The following is a 15,776-nucleotide window of genomic DNA, read 5'->3' on the forward strand; positions in this document are numbered from 1 at the left end:
TATCACTGCTCTGGTTGAGGAAGGACGCTGCCTGCAACGGCATCGTGAGCCACACCGAGGAGCACGTCGACGAGGTGAGCAGGACAAGGCAAGGCATTTTGGTTCCCTCATGGCAGAAGGACGTGTGCACGATGCCCTGCGTTCCCTATCTGAAGCTGAGTCCACGCAGTCATCCGGTGTGTTAGGTATCGATGACTCGATCACCATCAAGGACTCCACCACAACCGTGCGGGCAGCCCTGGAGAGTAAGCATCCTTGCGGCACTCCAGCAGCAGAGCACATCCTGATAGCGGGAGCAGCGCCTCAGTGCCACCCAATCCGATTTGATTCCCTGACTGCCGACCTCGTGAAAACCGTGGCCATGCAGGCGAAAGGCTCGGCAGGTCCCTCTGGTCTCGACTCGTCAGCATGGCGACGTATGTGCTCGGCGTACAAAGGGGCCTCCAACAACCTTTGCTCGGCGATGGCGTCCTTCGGCCGCTTGCTAGCAACACAAACCTTGCCGCCAGACTCTCTTACCCCCTTCACCGCCTGTCGTCTAATTGCCCTGGACAAGAACCCAGGTGTCAGGCCCATTGGGGTGTCTGAGGTCCTCCGTCGCATTCTAGCCAAATCCATTCTCCGAGTAACGTCAGACGATGTAATGGAGGCCTGTGGTTTTCTCCAGAAGTGTTCTGGATTGCCAGCTGGGATAGAAGCAGCGGTCCACGCCATGAAGCGCTTGTATGAGGACGCCACAACTGAAGGAGTCCTACTAGTTGACGCGAAGAATGCCTTCAATTGCCTGAACCGCCAAGCAGCTCTTCACAATGTTCGCCACTTGTGTCCTTCCCTGGCTACCACACTGCTGAACTGCTACCAAGATGATGCCCGCCTCTTCGTTTCTGGCGGTGGTGAGCTTTCCTCCGCAGAGGGTACCACACAAGGTGACCCTCTGTCGATGGTTTTCTATGCCCTCGCTACATTACCATTCGTACGGCACCTCCGCACTACCCACGCCAACATCCGTCAATTGTGGTATGCCGATGATTCAAGTGGTGCAGGCAAGCTACGGGCCCTTCGACGCTGGTGGGATGATGTGGACGAGACCGGGAAACCTTACGGTTACCATGTCAACGCCTCGAAGACTCTCCTCCTCGTCAAGCCTGACCTGCTCAACCTGGCCCACAGTGTCTTTGCAGGAACTGGCATTGAAGTGGTCACGGATGGAGCACGCTACCTGGGTGCCGCTATAGGGACACCGGATTTCATCGCTGGCTATACAGCTGGGAAAGTACAAGACTGGCAGCAGGAGCTTATGCGACTGTCCGAGATTGCCACTACCGAACCTCATGCGGCGTATGCCGCCCTCACACACGGATTGCGTGGTCGATGGACATATCTCCTTCGTACACTGGAGTTCTCAGCTGAACAGCTGCAGCGCCTGGATGACACGGTCACGGAGCACTTCCTTCCGGCTCTGACAGGGAAACGCACATTCACGGCGGATGACCTCTCTCTTCTACGGCTACCTTGCCGGCTCGGTGGAATCGGTTTGCCATACTTCAAAGAAATTGCTACCTCCCAACTGCAGGCTTCCCAAGTCATCACGAGCAGCCAGGTTGACGAGATCATCCACCAGCACGATCGAGAGTGGCAGCATCATTCCTGCGACTTTGTGGATCAGCTAGCCCGCCGTGAGAGAGCATCTGCTGCCAAGTCCTCCAAGAAAGCTAGTGCTGCCTCTTTCGCTGCTCTCCGAGAAGCTGCGGACCGCCCCTTGGCCCGTCGTATGGATGAGCTGTCCCGCAAAGGCCCCTCTTCCTGGCTCACTGCTCTTCCTCTCAAGGAACATGGGTTCCACCTCTCGAAGCAGGAGTTCAGGGACGGCCTTGCATTGCGGTATGACTGGCCTCTCCTCGATGTCCCCACGAAGTGTGCCTGCGGAGTTCTGTTCTCCACTGCTCATGCCATGTGTTGCCCCCGGGGTGGCTTCCCTACAATCCGCCATAACGAAGTCCGTGACATGGTAGGGGAGCTACTCACGGAGGTCTGCCACGCAGTGGCAATCGAGCCTCAGCTAGCCCCGCTCTCTGGAGAGGTGTTTATGGCTGCATCAACAAACACCGCCGAGGATGCCCGCGCTGATGTCCGTGCCCGTGGCTTCTGGACCCGAGCACAGGATGCTTTCTTTGATGTACGCGTCTTCCATCCTGATGCGGCGTCCTACTCGGCCCAACCACTGGATGCCCTACTGCTTCAGCACGAGCGCCAGAAGAAGCTGCAGTACGGAGAGCGAATCGTCAATGTGGATCGTGGCACATTCAGCCCGCTGGTGTTGTCAACTTCTGGTGTTGCCGCCCCTGAATGTGAAAGGTTCCTTAAGCGCCTCTGTGGCTTGCTTGCCAGGGCTGATTCCAGCATGCCCTATGCACACCATGTTGCATATGTGCGCTGCAGGCTGTCTTTCGCGCTGCTCCGGTCCGCTGTCATGTGTGTCCGTGGGTCTCGGTCGGCATACCATCGTCCAGCTAACGAGCTCAGGGAGCTGGCAGTGGTTGAAAGCCGGATCTAAAACCATTTGTGTTTTAGTGTGACTCTCGCCATTCCGGAGACATATTGTCCACACCTGTGTAGTATTTTTAATATTATCTTCCTATCATACCCTGGTTTCTCATCATTGTGTCGCTTTTGCCCGTACAAGAGGCTTTATCACACATCAAAAAAAATATATATATATATGCCCTTCAACTGGAAACAGTACTGTAAAACTGGAAACAGTACTGTAAAACTGGAAATTTCGGTGGTGTAATATTCTAGGTATTTCCCTAAATCAACGGCTCGCGCTCGATAGCACGAAAATTTCAGTAAACCAGTTTTCCATACTGCAGTCTAGTCAGCATGCACTTTTAAGTTTCAGTGTGTATTATTTCCCTTCAAAGTAGGCAAAAGATTACCTTTGCCGAAGTTACCGAAAATAAAACTCCACCGAAATTCTCCGGTTTTACAGTACTGTACAGGTACAAGTACATGTAGAGTTGGTTGTCATAGTTACATCAGTCTGTGTATACAGTACCTGGTTCCAGTAAGTGCTATCGGTGAAGAAGGACATGATGCCGGACAAGGAGCGCCATTGCTTCATCTCAAACATGAGGTTGGAGAGACCCTTATAGCTATATCCATCCTGGAAGAAAGTGTAAGCTGCCTTGTAGAGCTTGTAGTACTTGAAGTTGTTCTCAAACATATGCTCAACATCGTCTTGGTCAAACTCTTCCCACAACATGTCGAACTCAAACATTCGCATGAAGAAGAAGAACTTGAACTCGTATGGGTTTGTGCGCTGTTCCTGCAGCAGATCAAGCAGATTAGACTGTGTAAGAACTTTACCAATGTGTTAGCTGTTGACTATGGACCAATGCGTTCATTCAGTGTAAAGTATACAGAATAGAGTGGACTCGGATAAAGAATACACCAGAGTACACGCATTATGGAAGAATTTCATGGCACAGTTTCTCCTCCAGGTGACCCGGCACACAACGTATATTGTTGCGATGGGCTCGGGTAAAACGTGCTTTCTGCATAAGAGGTACTGTTTTCGTGGTGTCACGGAAGAGACAGCCTCTGATACCCGCCCACTGATGTACGTGTGATACCCGCCCACTGATGTACGTGTGATACCCGCCCACTGATGTACGTGTGATACCCGCCCACTGATGTACGTGTGATACCCGCCCACTGATGTACTTGTTATTCTTCCTAGAGCAAATTGACTAGTCATTTGACTGGCTAGCAAAGCAGCTACTTCAGTAGCTTACTGACCGTCCAGAATGCACATGAGAAAGTATGGATCTTGATAATCGATTAGCATTGGTGATTTTAATGTCCATTGTGCAATACCGTATTTGCCCGGATATGAGTCGCACCTTTCACACTAAACTTCAAGGGCAAAGAAGGGGGTGCGACTTACAATCGAGAGTGTACTTTCTTCTTATGGGAATGTGTTGAAACAGACCTGAAAATGGGTCGGAACTTATAAACAGGGAAATACGGTATATGCAGTCAGTCTCACAGTATGCAGTGATATGCAGTGATACTCACATGGTCCCTGTAAACGAAGGCATCGGGGCTGGTGAAGTAGTCAAAGAAACGCCGGAAGTCAGGTGACTCGAAACCAAACTGCAGTCAGTTAGTGTAGTCCACAGAAAGTTCACGCACACACACACACACATGCACACATGCACGCACGTACGCACGCACGTACACACGCACACGCGCGCACACACACACACACACACACACACACACACACACACACACACACATATAACGATGTGCTGTAAGTGCAAGCAGAGGCTGTGGTACTGCACTGCAGTAATTAAGATCATACTCACTGACGGTACAAAACAAAAGCAAGATACAGGGCATGAGGCATAGCATCACAACTCACCTTCGCTCTCTCTCTCTCTCTCTCTCTCTCTCTCTCTCTCTCTCTCTCTCTTTCTCTCTACTGATACAACACAGCAATGACAGAGGACACTATTTCGGATTATTTCCAGTCTTACCTCAAAGTGACGCATATCATAATTGTACACGTAGCCATCTAAGAAGAAGTTGAATCGGCGCGGGAAAGTGAATGTCTTGTTCTTGCTGCACTCCACACTGCTGCTGAAGCGGAAGTCAGTGAAACGAGGGAAGAAGCCTGCACAGCACAGTACAGCACATTCAGACACATTGGAACTGGACGGAGGATTCACCAAAAAAGACTTCAAACATCGCTCAGCTACTAGCTTCGCGGTCCCCTGCCTTTTTCACACATGCTATCAGTTGAGAGCACCCTCGCGCTATGCAGCCTCGTGAGCATCACGGACAATCATGCATGAGCCGACATGAGGTAACCATGACCTATCGATAACCATGTGGAACATCGCTTGTGTACGTACATTGTGAGAACATGCATGCAGTATACTATGCACATATTTATCATCGGCAGCACGTAGTCCTAAGCACAGCGCGATGTACTCTGACGGGGGTAAGAAGATACGTGCGCCTTCAAGCACAGCACTGACTACATCGTAGCTACAAGCATGCATGGCAGACTAGATACGGATGGTCTGGGGCCAGAGAAGAGAAACACTTGCTCCATTCAATGGAACTCATCAATGTGATCATGCAGCTGTGTACATGCCACATGGTTGTGATAAATCATGCTTAGATCGTGGTTGAGTCATGGTTGAACTATGGTTATGTCATGCTTAAACCATGGTTATGTCATGCTTAAACCATGGTTATGTCATTTTTAAACCATAATTATGTCATGCTTAAACCATGGTTATGTCATGCTTAGATCGTGGTTGAGTCATGGTTAGGTACACCATGGTGATGTCATGGTTGTGTCATGGTTACATCATGGTTACATCATGGCTAAATCATGTTTATGTCATGGTAATGTAGTTCATTACCTGTTGGGAGTGAGTATTGCTGGACTTGAGATCCCAGGTAACCCATGTTCTTGCACTTGTAAACACGGCTGGTGAAGAAATATTCACTCTTGCCAAAGTAGTAAGCAAGTTGACGAGTCCTTTTAAAGACACAGAGCATCAATACACAACCGATTAGCATCATCATCATCACTCATGTACAACCGTGTGCTAAGATGAATACACTGTCAAAGAGCCTTGCTTCAACAGCCCGGCGGCACTGCAACGGACAATGCATCACACTACCGTCATGCATGCACCATGAATTCTGATCAGTGCCTAATTAAATCATTCGCTACAGTATCACAATACAGTACCAGCGTCTTCAGTAGCAGTGAACTTACCAGAATCTGTCTGGGAAGTATGCCGTCTCCACCATGCGTGATAGATAGCTGTAAGCGTAGCAGTAGAGCTGGTAGTCATGTGTTTGGTCCATCACACCAAACACTTCCTGCCACTTGGCACTAGACAGGTAGAAACTGCCAAACTTGAATGTGTACATCATGTTGTTGAAGGCCACAATTCTCATCTCCGTTGGCTGACTCTCATCTCTGAACATTGCAAAGAATTCCGGGTAGAGCTACCAGGAAAAAAGCATGGAAGCGTGCACCAGCGCATGCACACGCACATGCACATGCACATACACACACGTACACATGCATAAACATACATGCGTGTACACACACACACACACACATGTACACACACATTATAATAATAGCATGGAAATTGTGGGCACAAGTTATGCGATCGAGTCCACCAACTAAACCAGATTTTGAAAAGTCAGATGTGCACAATCTAGCACAAAACTGACAAGGAGTACTGAGACATTCCACGGCATGAAAGTCAGCTTGAGCACTGCTCGATAGCGCTAACCAACGGCCTTCCAACTAACTTGGAAGGTTTATGGATATTAGTGCTAATTCCAAAGAGGGGAAGGCGAGCGCCTCTTTGGAATTAGCACTAATATCCATAAACCTTCCAAGTTAGTTGGAAGGCCGTTGGTTAGCGCTATCGAGCAGTGCTCTAGCTGACTTTCATGCCGTGGAATGTCTCAGTACTCCTTGTCAGTTTTGTGCTAGATTGTGCACGTCTGACTGTTCAAAATCTGGTTTAGTTGGTGGACTCGATCGCATAACTTGTGCCCACAATTTCCATGTTGCAATTTTTTCCTTGGCTCACCATCTGAATTATTATAATTATTATAAGCCATTGTATGTACATGTACTGTATATAGAACAGTGGTTTGAAGACTCCCAGCCTGCCCAGCAAGATACCACCACCCATCGACTAGGCAAAGGTCATGGACTGGTATTGATGGTGAGATCAGTGTGCAAAGTGATGTCATCAGTGTGTAATGTGATGTCACCAGTGTGCAAAGTGATGTCATCAGTGTACAAAGTGATGTCATCAGTATGGTGGCAATGCCGTATGACTTACTTCCTCATAGAACATGGGGATGCAGCGAGCAAAGCTTTGCATGGCGGCTAGACGATACTGCATCGGATACTGAACATTGAACGCCACTTCTCTATGGAATCTGTAGAACGTGCGCATGTAGTCATAATTGTCAGCAGACGCCATGTTGTTGATTGCCTTCAGGGCAAAGAAAGCCTGTGAGTTGTAGGTGAAACGGTTGCTTTCGAAGACACGGTAAAAGTAGAGGAAGATCTTGGCATAGTATGGAGGGGTATTCTCAATCTCCTCTTCAAAGTTTGATATGACATTGTACCCTCCGTTCCAATTCTGCCAGCGTTCATCAGTGTAGTCAAAGTACGGGCATTCGTTGTAGTTGTACTCGCAGTATCTCTTAGTCATTGCTCCCAGAGCCAAGGCACAGCGGCCCCAGAATCTCTCATTGCTCCGGTAGTACTCGCAAGTATCCTGTAGGAACCAGAACAAACAATGGCAGTGTGCAGTCATGAACACGGTGACCCAATGTCACTAAAATAATCCACCTGTGATCCTGGTCCTGTATGCATGCCGTGTTGACTCGGACTCTGCTTCGTGACCCGCTGCTCATACTCAACATGCGCCGCACCGAATCACGGTCACACACACGCACACACGCACACACACACGCCAGCCACAGAACACTGCGACTGCATACAAATCTCTGTCCTAATGTGTTGCCACGGTGACATATTCATTTGTTTGGTTTGGTTTCTATGACAATAATTATAACGATATCACCCCACAGTGAGAGCACAGCAAGCACCCCCATTAGCAAGTGCTACAGACGGACAGTACATGATGCCCACCCCCACCCCAGCCCCAAAGGACAGTTTCAAACTTCCTCGATTCGTTCGACGGGACTGCAAGCAGTGACTATATACCCGCAAACGAGGCAGGAAGACAAGGTACGTGGGGGGGGGGGAGTAATTGAGCACCCATTATTGCACATAAAAAGTACATAACTTAGACCCCCTACACATTCCAATGGACGTACGTAGATTGAATGAAGGATGGTTTCACTGGAATGCTCGCTGAAGATGAAGCTCCACATGCCAAAGAGCTGGTCCTCCATGCTGAAGTAAGAGTTATGTTCATGGATCAGGTAACGGAAGAACATGGCTGACGTGTCACTACCGACAGCCATCACAGCCTCAAAGAGAGTACGGCGGCAGGTGAAGCGTCCTTCGCGCTCAAAACGCCTAGACCAACACAGCAGACACAAGAGGACAGTAGGTACCTGTACAGTGTATTCCGTTAGAAATCAAGTCATCTGGACGACTACTTCATCCGGCAAACCGGTATTGAGCATTTTGGCATACAAAACCAACATGCAACACAACAAATGCACTGTATCCCTGGCCTCAATGGTTCCAAGACAGAACCCTCAATGTAAATAGAAGGTGGCAATAGGCAGGCTGCCATGACAAGCGATAACCCGGCGTGTGTGAAACTGGGATGACCCACTTCATGATGAACAAACATTACTGTGGACAACGGCCGCTTACATGCACATTGCATCACTCTCAAACTGCTCAAACATTGCGCTTATATGCACATTACATCACTCTCAAGCTGCTCAAACATTGCGCTTACATGCACATTACATCACTCTCAAACTGCTCAAACATTGTGCGGAACTGAGCATAGGTGAAATGCCTGAATCGTTGCTGCAGCTCGTAGAACATGTCCAGGAAATCTCCGTTCATCGGCTCACGCTTGAACTCGGTGATCTTCCTGACCAGCTCCATAGCCTGGAGAAGAGGCAGACAGATATGACAACATAATTACCTGAGCAGCGGTTTCATACTACAGAATGTGCTGATGTCACTCCCTAGTCAGGTAGACTTTGAAACATGGCCATCTCTCTAGTGCACAAGTTCCAGTCAGTCCAAATTGTACTTTTATACACACGCGGCACGAAAATAGAATGGACGATAGGCTCTGGCCAAATATGGCATACATATATGTAGTAGTCACTGTCCACTATTCAAAACCGTGCTCGAATTTGTTGGCTGATGATTACTCAGTATGAAACTCGGAGTTGCAACCCGTCCTGCCGCTGGCTTCTGTGTCAAATAAGGCCGCATGATTTACTTATATAGCCCTCCAACCCAGGCTCTGATGTAGACATCCACTCAAGCACTTTGGTCTGTACTAAGAAATTACCTGGAATTAACCGTACCCTGATCAGCCTAATTTGCAAGTGAAGGCCCCCCCCCCCCCTCCCCACACACACACAGACATATTCACACAATGTACCCAGCAACAGCCAATGCTTTGCTATGAGACAGTACAGATTTCTCGGATGTATGTGGATGAGTGTGATGCTGAGAATACACAAGCATTTTCACATCACATTCATTACCTCATTCATGTTGTCATAGTTGTGCCCATATTTGGAGTAGAAGTCGAACTCTTCGTATTGTAAGCTACGAGACCGACTGGAGTAGTGCGTTCGGTCAAGTCCCATGAATTGTGGCACTGTATCCACACGGTCATACTTCTGGAAGTAGAAGTATTGCCTGTAGCATAAAACACACACACAGACAAGACCAGTTCCTCGCTTTGCATTGAGGTTCTGCTGAGACCAAGAATAGTAGTTTGAAGTAAAATTTGGACATGACCATGGCGTCATCAACACTACTTGTAGCTATGTACTAGTACTGTATCTACCACTGTTGCAGCTAATCAGTTTACCCCCTAACTAACTAACTAACTAACTAACTAACTAAATTCACAGACTGCGGAGAGAATGTTGTACTGTTAGTCTGTTACTGCACACGAGGGCAAGAGCCATCAGCATAACACATAACACATAACACATAACACGTAACACATGCCAACAAATATGATCAGATGTCTGTGCTACCCGCTTGCTCAGCAGTTGTAGTGAAGGTGAAGATGATGATGAGCCGAGTACAACTTGACTAACCAACTGTGACTGGCCTGTTAGAAACTACTTACCTGACAATCGAGAACAGAGAGCCCCAGTCTTCATCGGCGGTGAACTGTAACTGGAATCCGGACAAGCGCAGCTCATGGCTCTCTTCATACCAGATATACTGTGTGATATTATTGTAGTATTTGTACATGCTGCTGGATTTGGTGTACACTGGTTTCTCACCCTGCATTATGACATCAGAGTAGACCACAATCCCCATGGTTACGATGATCAAACCGTCAATTCACAACAATCAGCCAATAGCCATCCACCAGTAATACTAACATTCAGCAATCATGTAGGCAGAGTGTCAATAGCACTCGTTACTACAATCATGTATGTACTTGGGTATTGATGTGGATTTGGTGTGCTATATTGCTCCTAGGATCATCTCCAAACACATCCTTTGAGTATGCAGACTTGCTCATGACTATGCCAGAGAGTACACGTCGTCCCTACATCCCCTGTGTCTTGTCTTGTGTTTGTCTCCACATGTCTCTTTGTAGGGCTGTGTTCCCAATAAAAAAATAATAATAATAAAATTGTTTTTCCCGTTTGTCTCTTTCCCTCAAACCAGCTAATAAAAAAAATAAAAAAATAAAAAGTGCAGGCTACAATACATGTATGTCATGGTGTCACAACCTGATGTCACCGGTTGTAGGTATTTTTACAGCGGTAACCTGTGACTGCGTACTAAGAATATTAGTACAGTCGTCCCTCCCTAATCCGGCACTTTATAATCCAGCACCCTCGATAAACCAGCACAATTTTCAGTAACCAAAATGTCCTCTTCATGCACATTGCAGCAGTAAATCAGATTTGTTAATCCAGCACCCTCCCTAATCCAGCAGATTTTCGTGGCACAAATGGTGCCGGATTATAGAGGGACCACTGTACTAAGTTACACAGCATGAGCACGTTACCGTGGTTACCGTGAACCATAACCAGAAGTTAGACTTTACATCGGTGAATGCTGTGACTAACACCGTCCTGTGCATTACATGCACTGTACGTGGAGCTAGCGTACCTCCACAGTTGTAGACGACACTGGCCGGAGTTAGTGATCTACCGACCCTGGGTTGTTAACCCAACCCAGGACAGAAGCGGACCAGGCATCCGCATGACTTTGCACATCAATTGTTTGCTTCATTACGCGGCCTGTTTCATTCTTAGGGTGGAGAGCCAATGATGACTTTAATCAATTTATGATAAAGAAAAGGATCAAGGAACTACAAGTTACACTATAATATTATCACATGAGCTGATTATCCAGTAACTGGTGGTGTTAGTGGACATTATAGAGTAACTTGTAGTTCCTTGGTCTTTTCTTTGTTCTTTTATTATTTTTATTATTAACCCTGGGTTAAGTCACTTACCTCTGCAAACCAGCGTCCATAAACAGACGACATGGTATTGGACTTCCTTTGCTGGCATTGGTCCCACAGCATCTCCTTGGTGACAGTGAAGTTTCCGGCATTGTAGGGACGGATGCGATACTCATACGAACAGATGTCAGCATTGACTGCATTCTGTAATGCGGCAGAAAGAAAAAACAATATACAAATACGTGTACGTGCATACCATGATCCAGCCTCACACTCAGTCCAGTATAGCAGGCAGTAACCATGGTAACGGTGGGTGTTGTTGTTTGTTTTTTATTTGAATTCGCAATACCAAACGGGCAATATAAGCCCAATTACATGGAAGCGAATAAAAGAATGCTAAGAATGAGGCATTGGGGTGGATATTATTTCAAGTGGAAATACTGATCCCGGGAGGTACTACAAATAGGTACAATGAAAATCTGAAAAGGCCATGGTACTGTCGTTTACTATGCTGGAAGCAGCTACATGTAGAAGGAAAAACAACAAGAAAGACGTTTTATTTCATGTATTGGACAAACAGAGCTAACAGGAAAAGACTGGTGTGTAGCTAGAACTGGCCTTGACTATGAATGGTCTCCAAACTCACATTCCAATGAACAGTCAGTGGTTGGCTTTACAAGAAACCTGAACTCCACTTTCTAAAAACACTTCGAAGTACTAGTTCACAGGCGCGTGCTCGGCGATGGGCACGGGGGCACGTGCACCCCCCAAAAATTTTCAATCTGGGTAATTGCAATTGTAATGTATGCAAATATGCTCTAAAATTCAAGAAAGGTTGCAAACAAATTGCAGAAAATTGCCGGGGGGGCTCCCCTCGGCTCCCGTGCACCCCCCTAGTTGGGGGGCCGAGCACGCCCCTGGTTCATATGCATCTGCACTGACTGCTCGATGCTCGCAATCGAATACTGTATCCAGTTAATGTTTAGTCGGAGTTGAAAAGATCTAGAAAAGAGAGCAAGCCATTGCGTATTGGAAGCATTCACTGCTGAACAGTTCTGGTCCCGTCATAGTGTGGATAGTACTGACTATCCCCTAGCCGAGCTCATCTCGTTCTGAACCGCAGCACCTCATCAGCCCTACCAAATCACTGCAGTGCTAGCGAGCGAGCGACCTTTCACGCAATAGACCACCACCGAGTGCAAAGTGCACAACATCAACACTGCACTGCCGTCGTGTAAATCGCCTCATTCAACTCCGAGGTTTTCGACAGCATGACACACTACCTGCCACGATTCCTGCTAAGTGCTAGCACGGCACTATGCGGTACTGAGCATGAGGGCCACTGTGGATAGGGCTAGCTAGCTGGTGATGCCGCGAGTGACAAGATCATCGTCCTTTCGGACCACACTCCGAGTTTCCCGGTGTGAATCAATGGTGAATCTTCATGACCTGTGTAAGACCTGCGCGGGTGAGTATCTGAAAACATATCGGGTAGTTAGAATAATGATAATAATGGTTGTGACGTCATGCCAACTAACCTCCATGGATTTGTAGTGATAGCGCGTTGGGCAAAATTCTGCCTGGAAGGTGCTGAGAATACCACGCTTGAAATTCAGACTCCAAATTGGCTCCTCCAAGTGTTGATAAAGGTGCTGAAAGTTGAAGTCCGAGTAGCAGAAATAGAGACGATAGCGTGGCAGAGTCTCGTTATATCGATAGAACAACTCAAGTTCGTCATGTTTCTCCGCTTGTTGCCGGAGGAAATTGTAGATGTCGCCTTGATATTCGACGCCACGGAATGACGTATCGTATGCCATGACGTCATACACCTGCATCTCTCCAATGCAGGAGTTCTCATGGAACCAGAAGTCAACCATAGCTGACATTCGGAACTCAGACGTTCCATTGTAACCTGGAATGTATTGTTCCAGAGTTGTTTCGTAGCGATAGGTAAAGCGACCTTTCTTGCTGAATGCCCCCATGCATGAGTCTGTAACAATAGCAACAACAATAGGAAACACGATGTGTCATGCCAAGACCCGGCAAGAGTGCAACCCCCCCCCCCTCCCGGAGGGGGGGGGGGGTTGCACTCTTGGTAATACTCAGTACCGGTATTCATTGTTGGATGAGCACACTCACACACAATGACCCGGTTGCGGAGCAAAGCCCAGGGACAATGGTGTTGTGCCCGGCCTAGCTGGTACGATTGCAATAATTATGATTGTACCAGTAGATCTACGAGCTTGTAGTGCTGCTGCAAGTTGTAGTGCTGCTGCTTGTATTGCTGGTACTGTGGCTAGGCAGTATACTCAAACATTATGACAGTGTGACATACAAATGCAAGTGTGGGAATGCAGTAATCACTGACTCACTTAGACCACACACGTATTGCCCTAACTTGGCCTAAACCGGTGACTGGTGCTGTGGAGTGTGGTAGTCTTCACCCAGTGCCAGTACTACAGCCTACACAGGCTACAGGACTGCAGCAGACTGCAGCCCACTGCATGCATGCAGTCCACTGCAGCCTAGTACAGGTTACATGTTCGCAAAGAGGAGAATTCCCAGACGTCAACCACTTGTCAACGCATGGTTTGGCAAGCAGCAAGCGGTCTAGTCGTTGACACTTGATGAATGCCCTGCGCCAGTAACATTGTCATGTGTCGACGGGACGAAGGCAGCTGTCACTGCACATCGCCACGATTACTGTACATCACTGCATTCTGTGACACTACCGCCAGTATTAAAGCCAGTATTACAGCCTATACCGGTATTGCAGACAGTCTGCTGGACTTAATACATCAGCTAGGCAAGACCTGGACAAGGAGACAGTGAGGAGACAGTGCCTTTGCGTTTATACAATGGGACACGTGCTTGGTGTGCTGATGGTGAGCTGAGGCTTCTCCAGATCTCGTGCAATTCGTCGTTACCACCTACAGTGCTAACCGTTGACCGGCAGCACCGCTACAATCACCTCACGACACTAGTCACTAGTTCTTAGCTTAGTCACCAGGTTACCATGGTTACTACTAGTATATAATTATTATGTCCCTCTATTACACAGTGAGTATGTCATCTGCACAATCGTCATGCCGCCGGTGTCACCTCAGCACTGGGACAAGGGGGGGGGCATGGGCCAGTCAGGTAGCTTTGGCATCCAGATGATCAGGGTGACCCCCGTAATCTTTCCCGAAAAGGATAACCAGATTCTGCTGGTACTCATCATTATGATATCTATTCTTATCCTTCTCTTCACTTTTGCATTTCACTAAGCTTGCCTACTAGTACTCATAGCAAGGAGAGAGAGAGAGAGGAAAATGTCATTGCGACTTAGAGTTCACGTTCACACGATTATCAGATTAAGATAATTTGGTGAAGATAAAGCTCGAAATCACAACGCCATTTTCTCCTCTCTCCCCCCCCCCCCTCTCTCTCTCCTCTCTCTCTCTCTCTCTCTCTCTCTCTCTCTCTCTCTCTCTCTCTCTCTCTCTCTCTCTCTCTCTCTCTCTCTCTCTCTCTCTCTCTCTCTCTCTCTCTCTCTCTCTCTCTCTCTCTCTCTCTCTCTCTCTCTCTCTCTCGCCTGTCTTAAGATTGTTTGGGATTGGCAGACTTTTTCAGAAACACGAGGTATGAGTAAGATCTGAATTTTTGTGAACATAATGATCACACACAGAACCTGCATGCAGTGAATAGAGTGAACACAGCGATACATTGTCACGTGGCTACTTCCAAGTACATGTACAATGTAGGTGATAATCGGGGCATTACCTGTATATGCAGAGTTGGCATCACACTGGCAACTTGGCATGAAGTGCGTATTGGTGTTGATTGGCTGCTGCTCCTGCTGCTGCTGCTGATGCTGCTGGGAGCTGGCTATGGCTGCAAATACACCCAGCACAAACATACACACACACACACACACGCGCGCGCATGCACACACACATTCACATACTTTTACACACAGCACACAGTGCACACCGTATCAATTATATGTCGGAGGATTATGTTCTAATGAATGGAACAGGGGAGGGAACAAATCAACACGGTGCATTCTACAGGTTTATGCATCTGTACTGCTCAAACTAATGAAGTAGTTACATCTGAGCAGCACTGCAGAGATCTTTATCATGCAGTGATAGCGGAACAGGATAGCGGAAGTACTAGTCACTCAAAACGACGCATTATCGACTGGAGTCCAAATGCAAATGATCATCCTTACCAGCCACGGCCAGCAATATCACCGTCTTCATCTTGGAAGACAGTCAATGAAGAATGGTTTTAATGGTCACCCAGCTATGAACTGATTTATGGTATATTTCCGTCTCAAGCGACCTTTTGGACGATGTGGGCAACAGACTGGAAAAGCGGCGAATGGACGTGGTGTCGCGTCCGGGCGATACATATATGCGACGACGGCGGCTGGTGGTTGAGAACATGGGTGACGTGTATACATACATTACTGTAGTATTAGAATGCTGCACTGTGATAAGTCGAGTAGAGCTAAGGGACACAGTCTCATGCTGTTTACCTAGCGAGCCAGACGATCAACACGCCAGCTGCCAGCTGCCCGCAAACTGGAGCCAGGAGCCAGGGGCAAAACGC

At 47.7% G+C, this 15,776-nt stretch overlaps 1 protein-coding gene across 1 annotated transcript in view; it reads right to left on the reverse strand.

Moving 5' to 3' along the window:
- LOC135806657 (uncharacterized) overlaps positions 1–15,559 on the reverse strand; it is a 27,701-nt gene extending 12,142 nt beyond the window's left edge. The window contains exons 1-14 of the mRNA XM_065320885.1: positions 15,394–15,559; positions 14,943–15,053; positions 12,716–13,167; positions 11,229–11,381; positions 9,876–10,036; positions 9,277–9,433; positions 8,505–8,662; positions 7,906–8,110; positions 6,897–7,340; positions 5,801–6,036; positions 5,439–5,557; positions 4,542–4,678; positions 4,078–4,155; positions 3,056–3,325 (exon numbers count right to left, since the gene is read on the reverse strand). Coding sequence (XP_065176957.1) covers positions 3,056–3,325; positions 4,078–4,155; positions 4,542–4,678; positions 5,439–5,557; positions 5,801–6,036; positions 6,897–7,340; positions 7,906–8,110; positions 8,505–8,662; positions 9,277–9,433; positions 9,876–10,036; positions 11,229–11,381; positions 12,716–13,167; positions 14,943–15,053; positions 15,394–15,424 — 2,712 coding nt within the window. The 5' untranslated portion in view covers positions 15,425–15,559. The remainder of the gene's footprint in view (positions 1–3,055; positions 3,326–4,077; positions 4,156–4,541; positions 4,679–5,438; positions 5,558–5,800; positions 6,037–6,896; positions 7,341–7,905; positions 8,111–8,504; positions 8,663–9,276; positions 9,434–9,875; positions 10,037–11,228; positions 11,382–12,715; positions 13,168–14,942; positions 15,054–15,393) is intronic.
- Between the last annotated feature and the right edge of the window lie 217 nt (positions 15,560–15,776).

Source organism: Sycon ciliatum, chromosome 1 (genome assembly GCF_964019385.1).
Source record: "Sycon ciliatum chromosome 1, ocSycCili1.1, whole genome shotgun sequence".
NCBI lineage: Eukaryota > Metazoa > Porifera > Calcarea > Leucosolenida > Sycettidae > Sycon > Sycon ciliatum.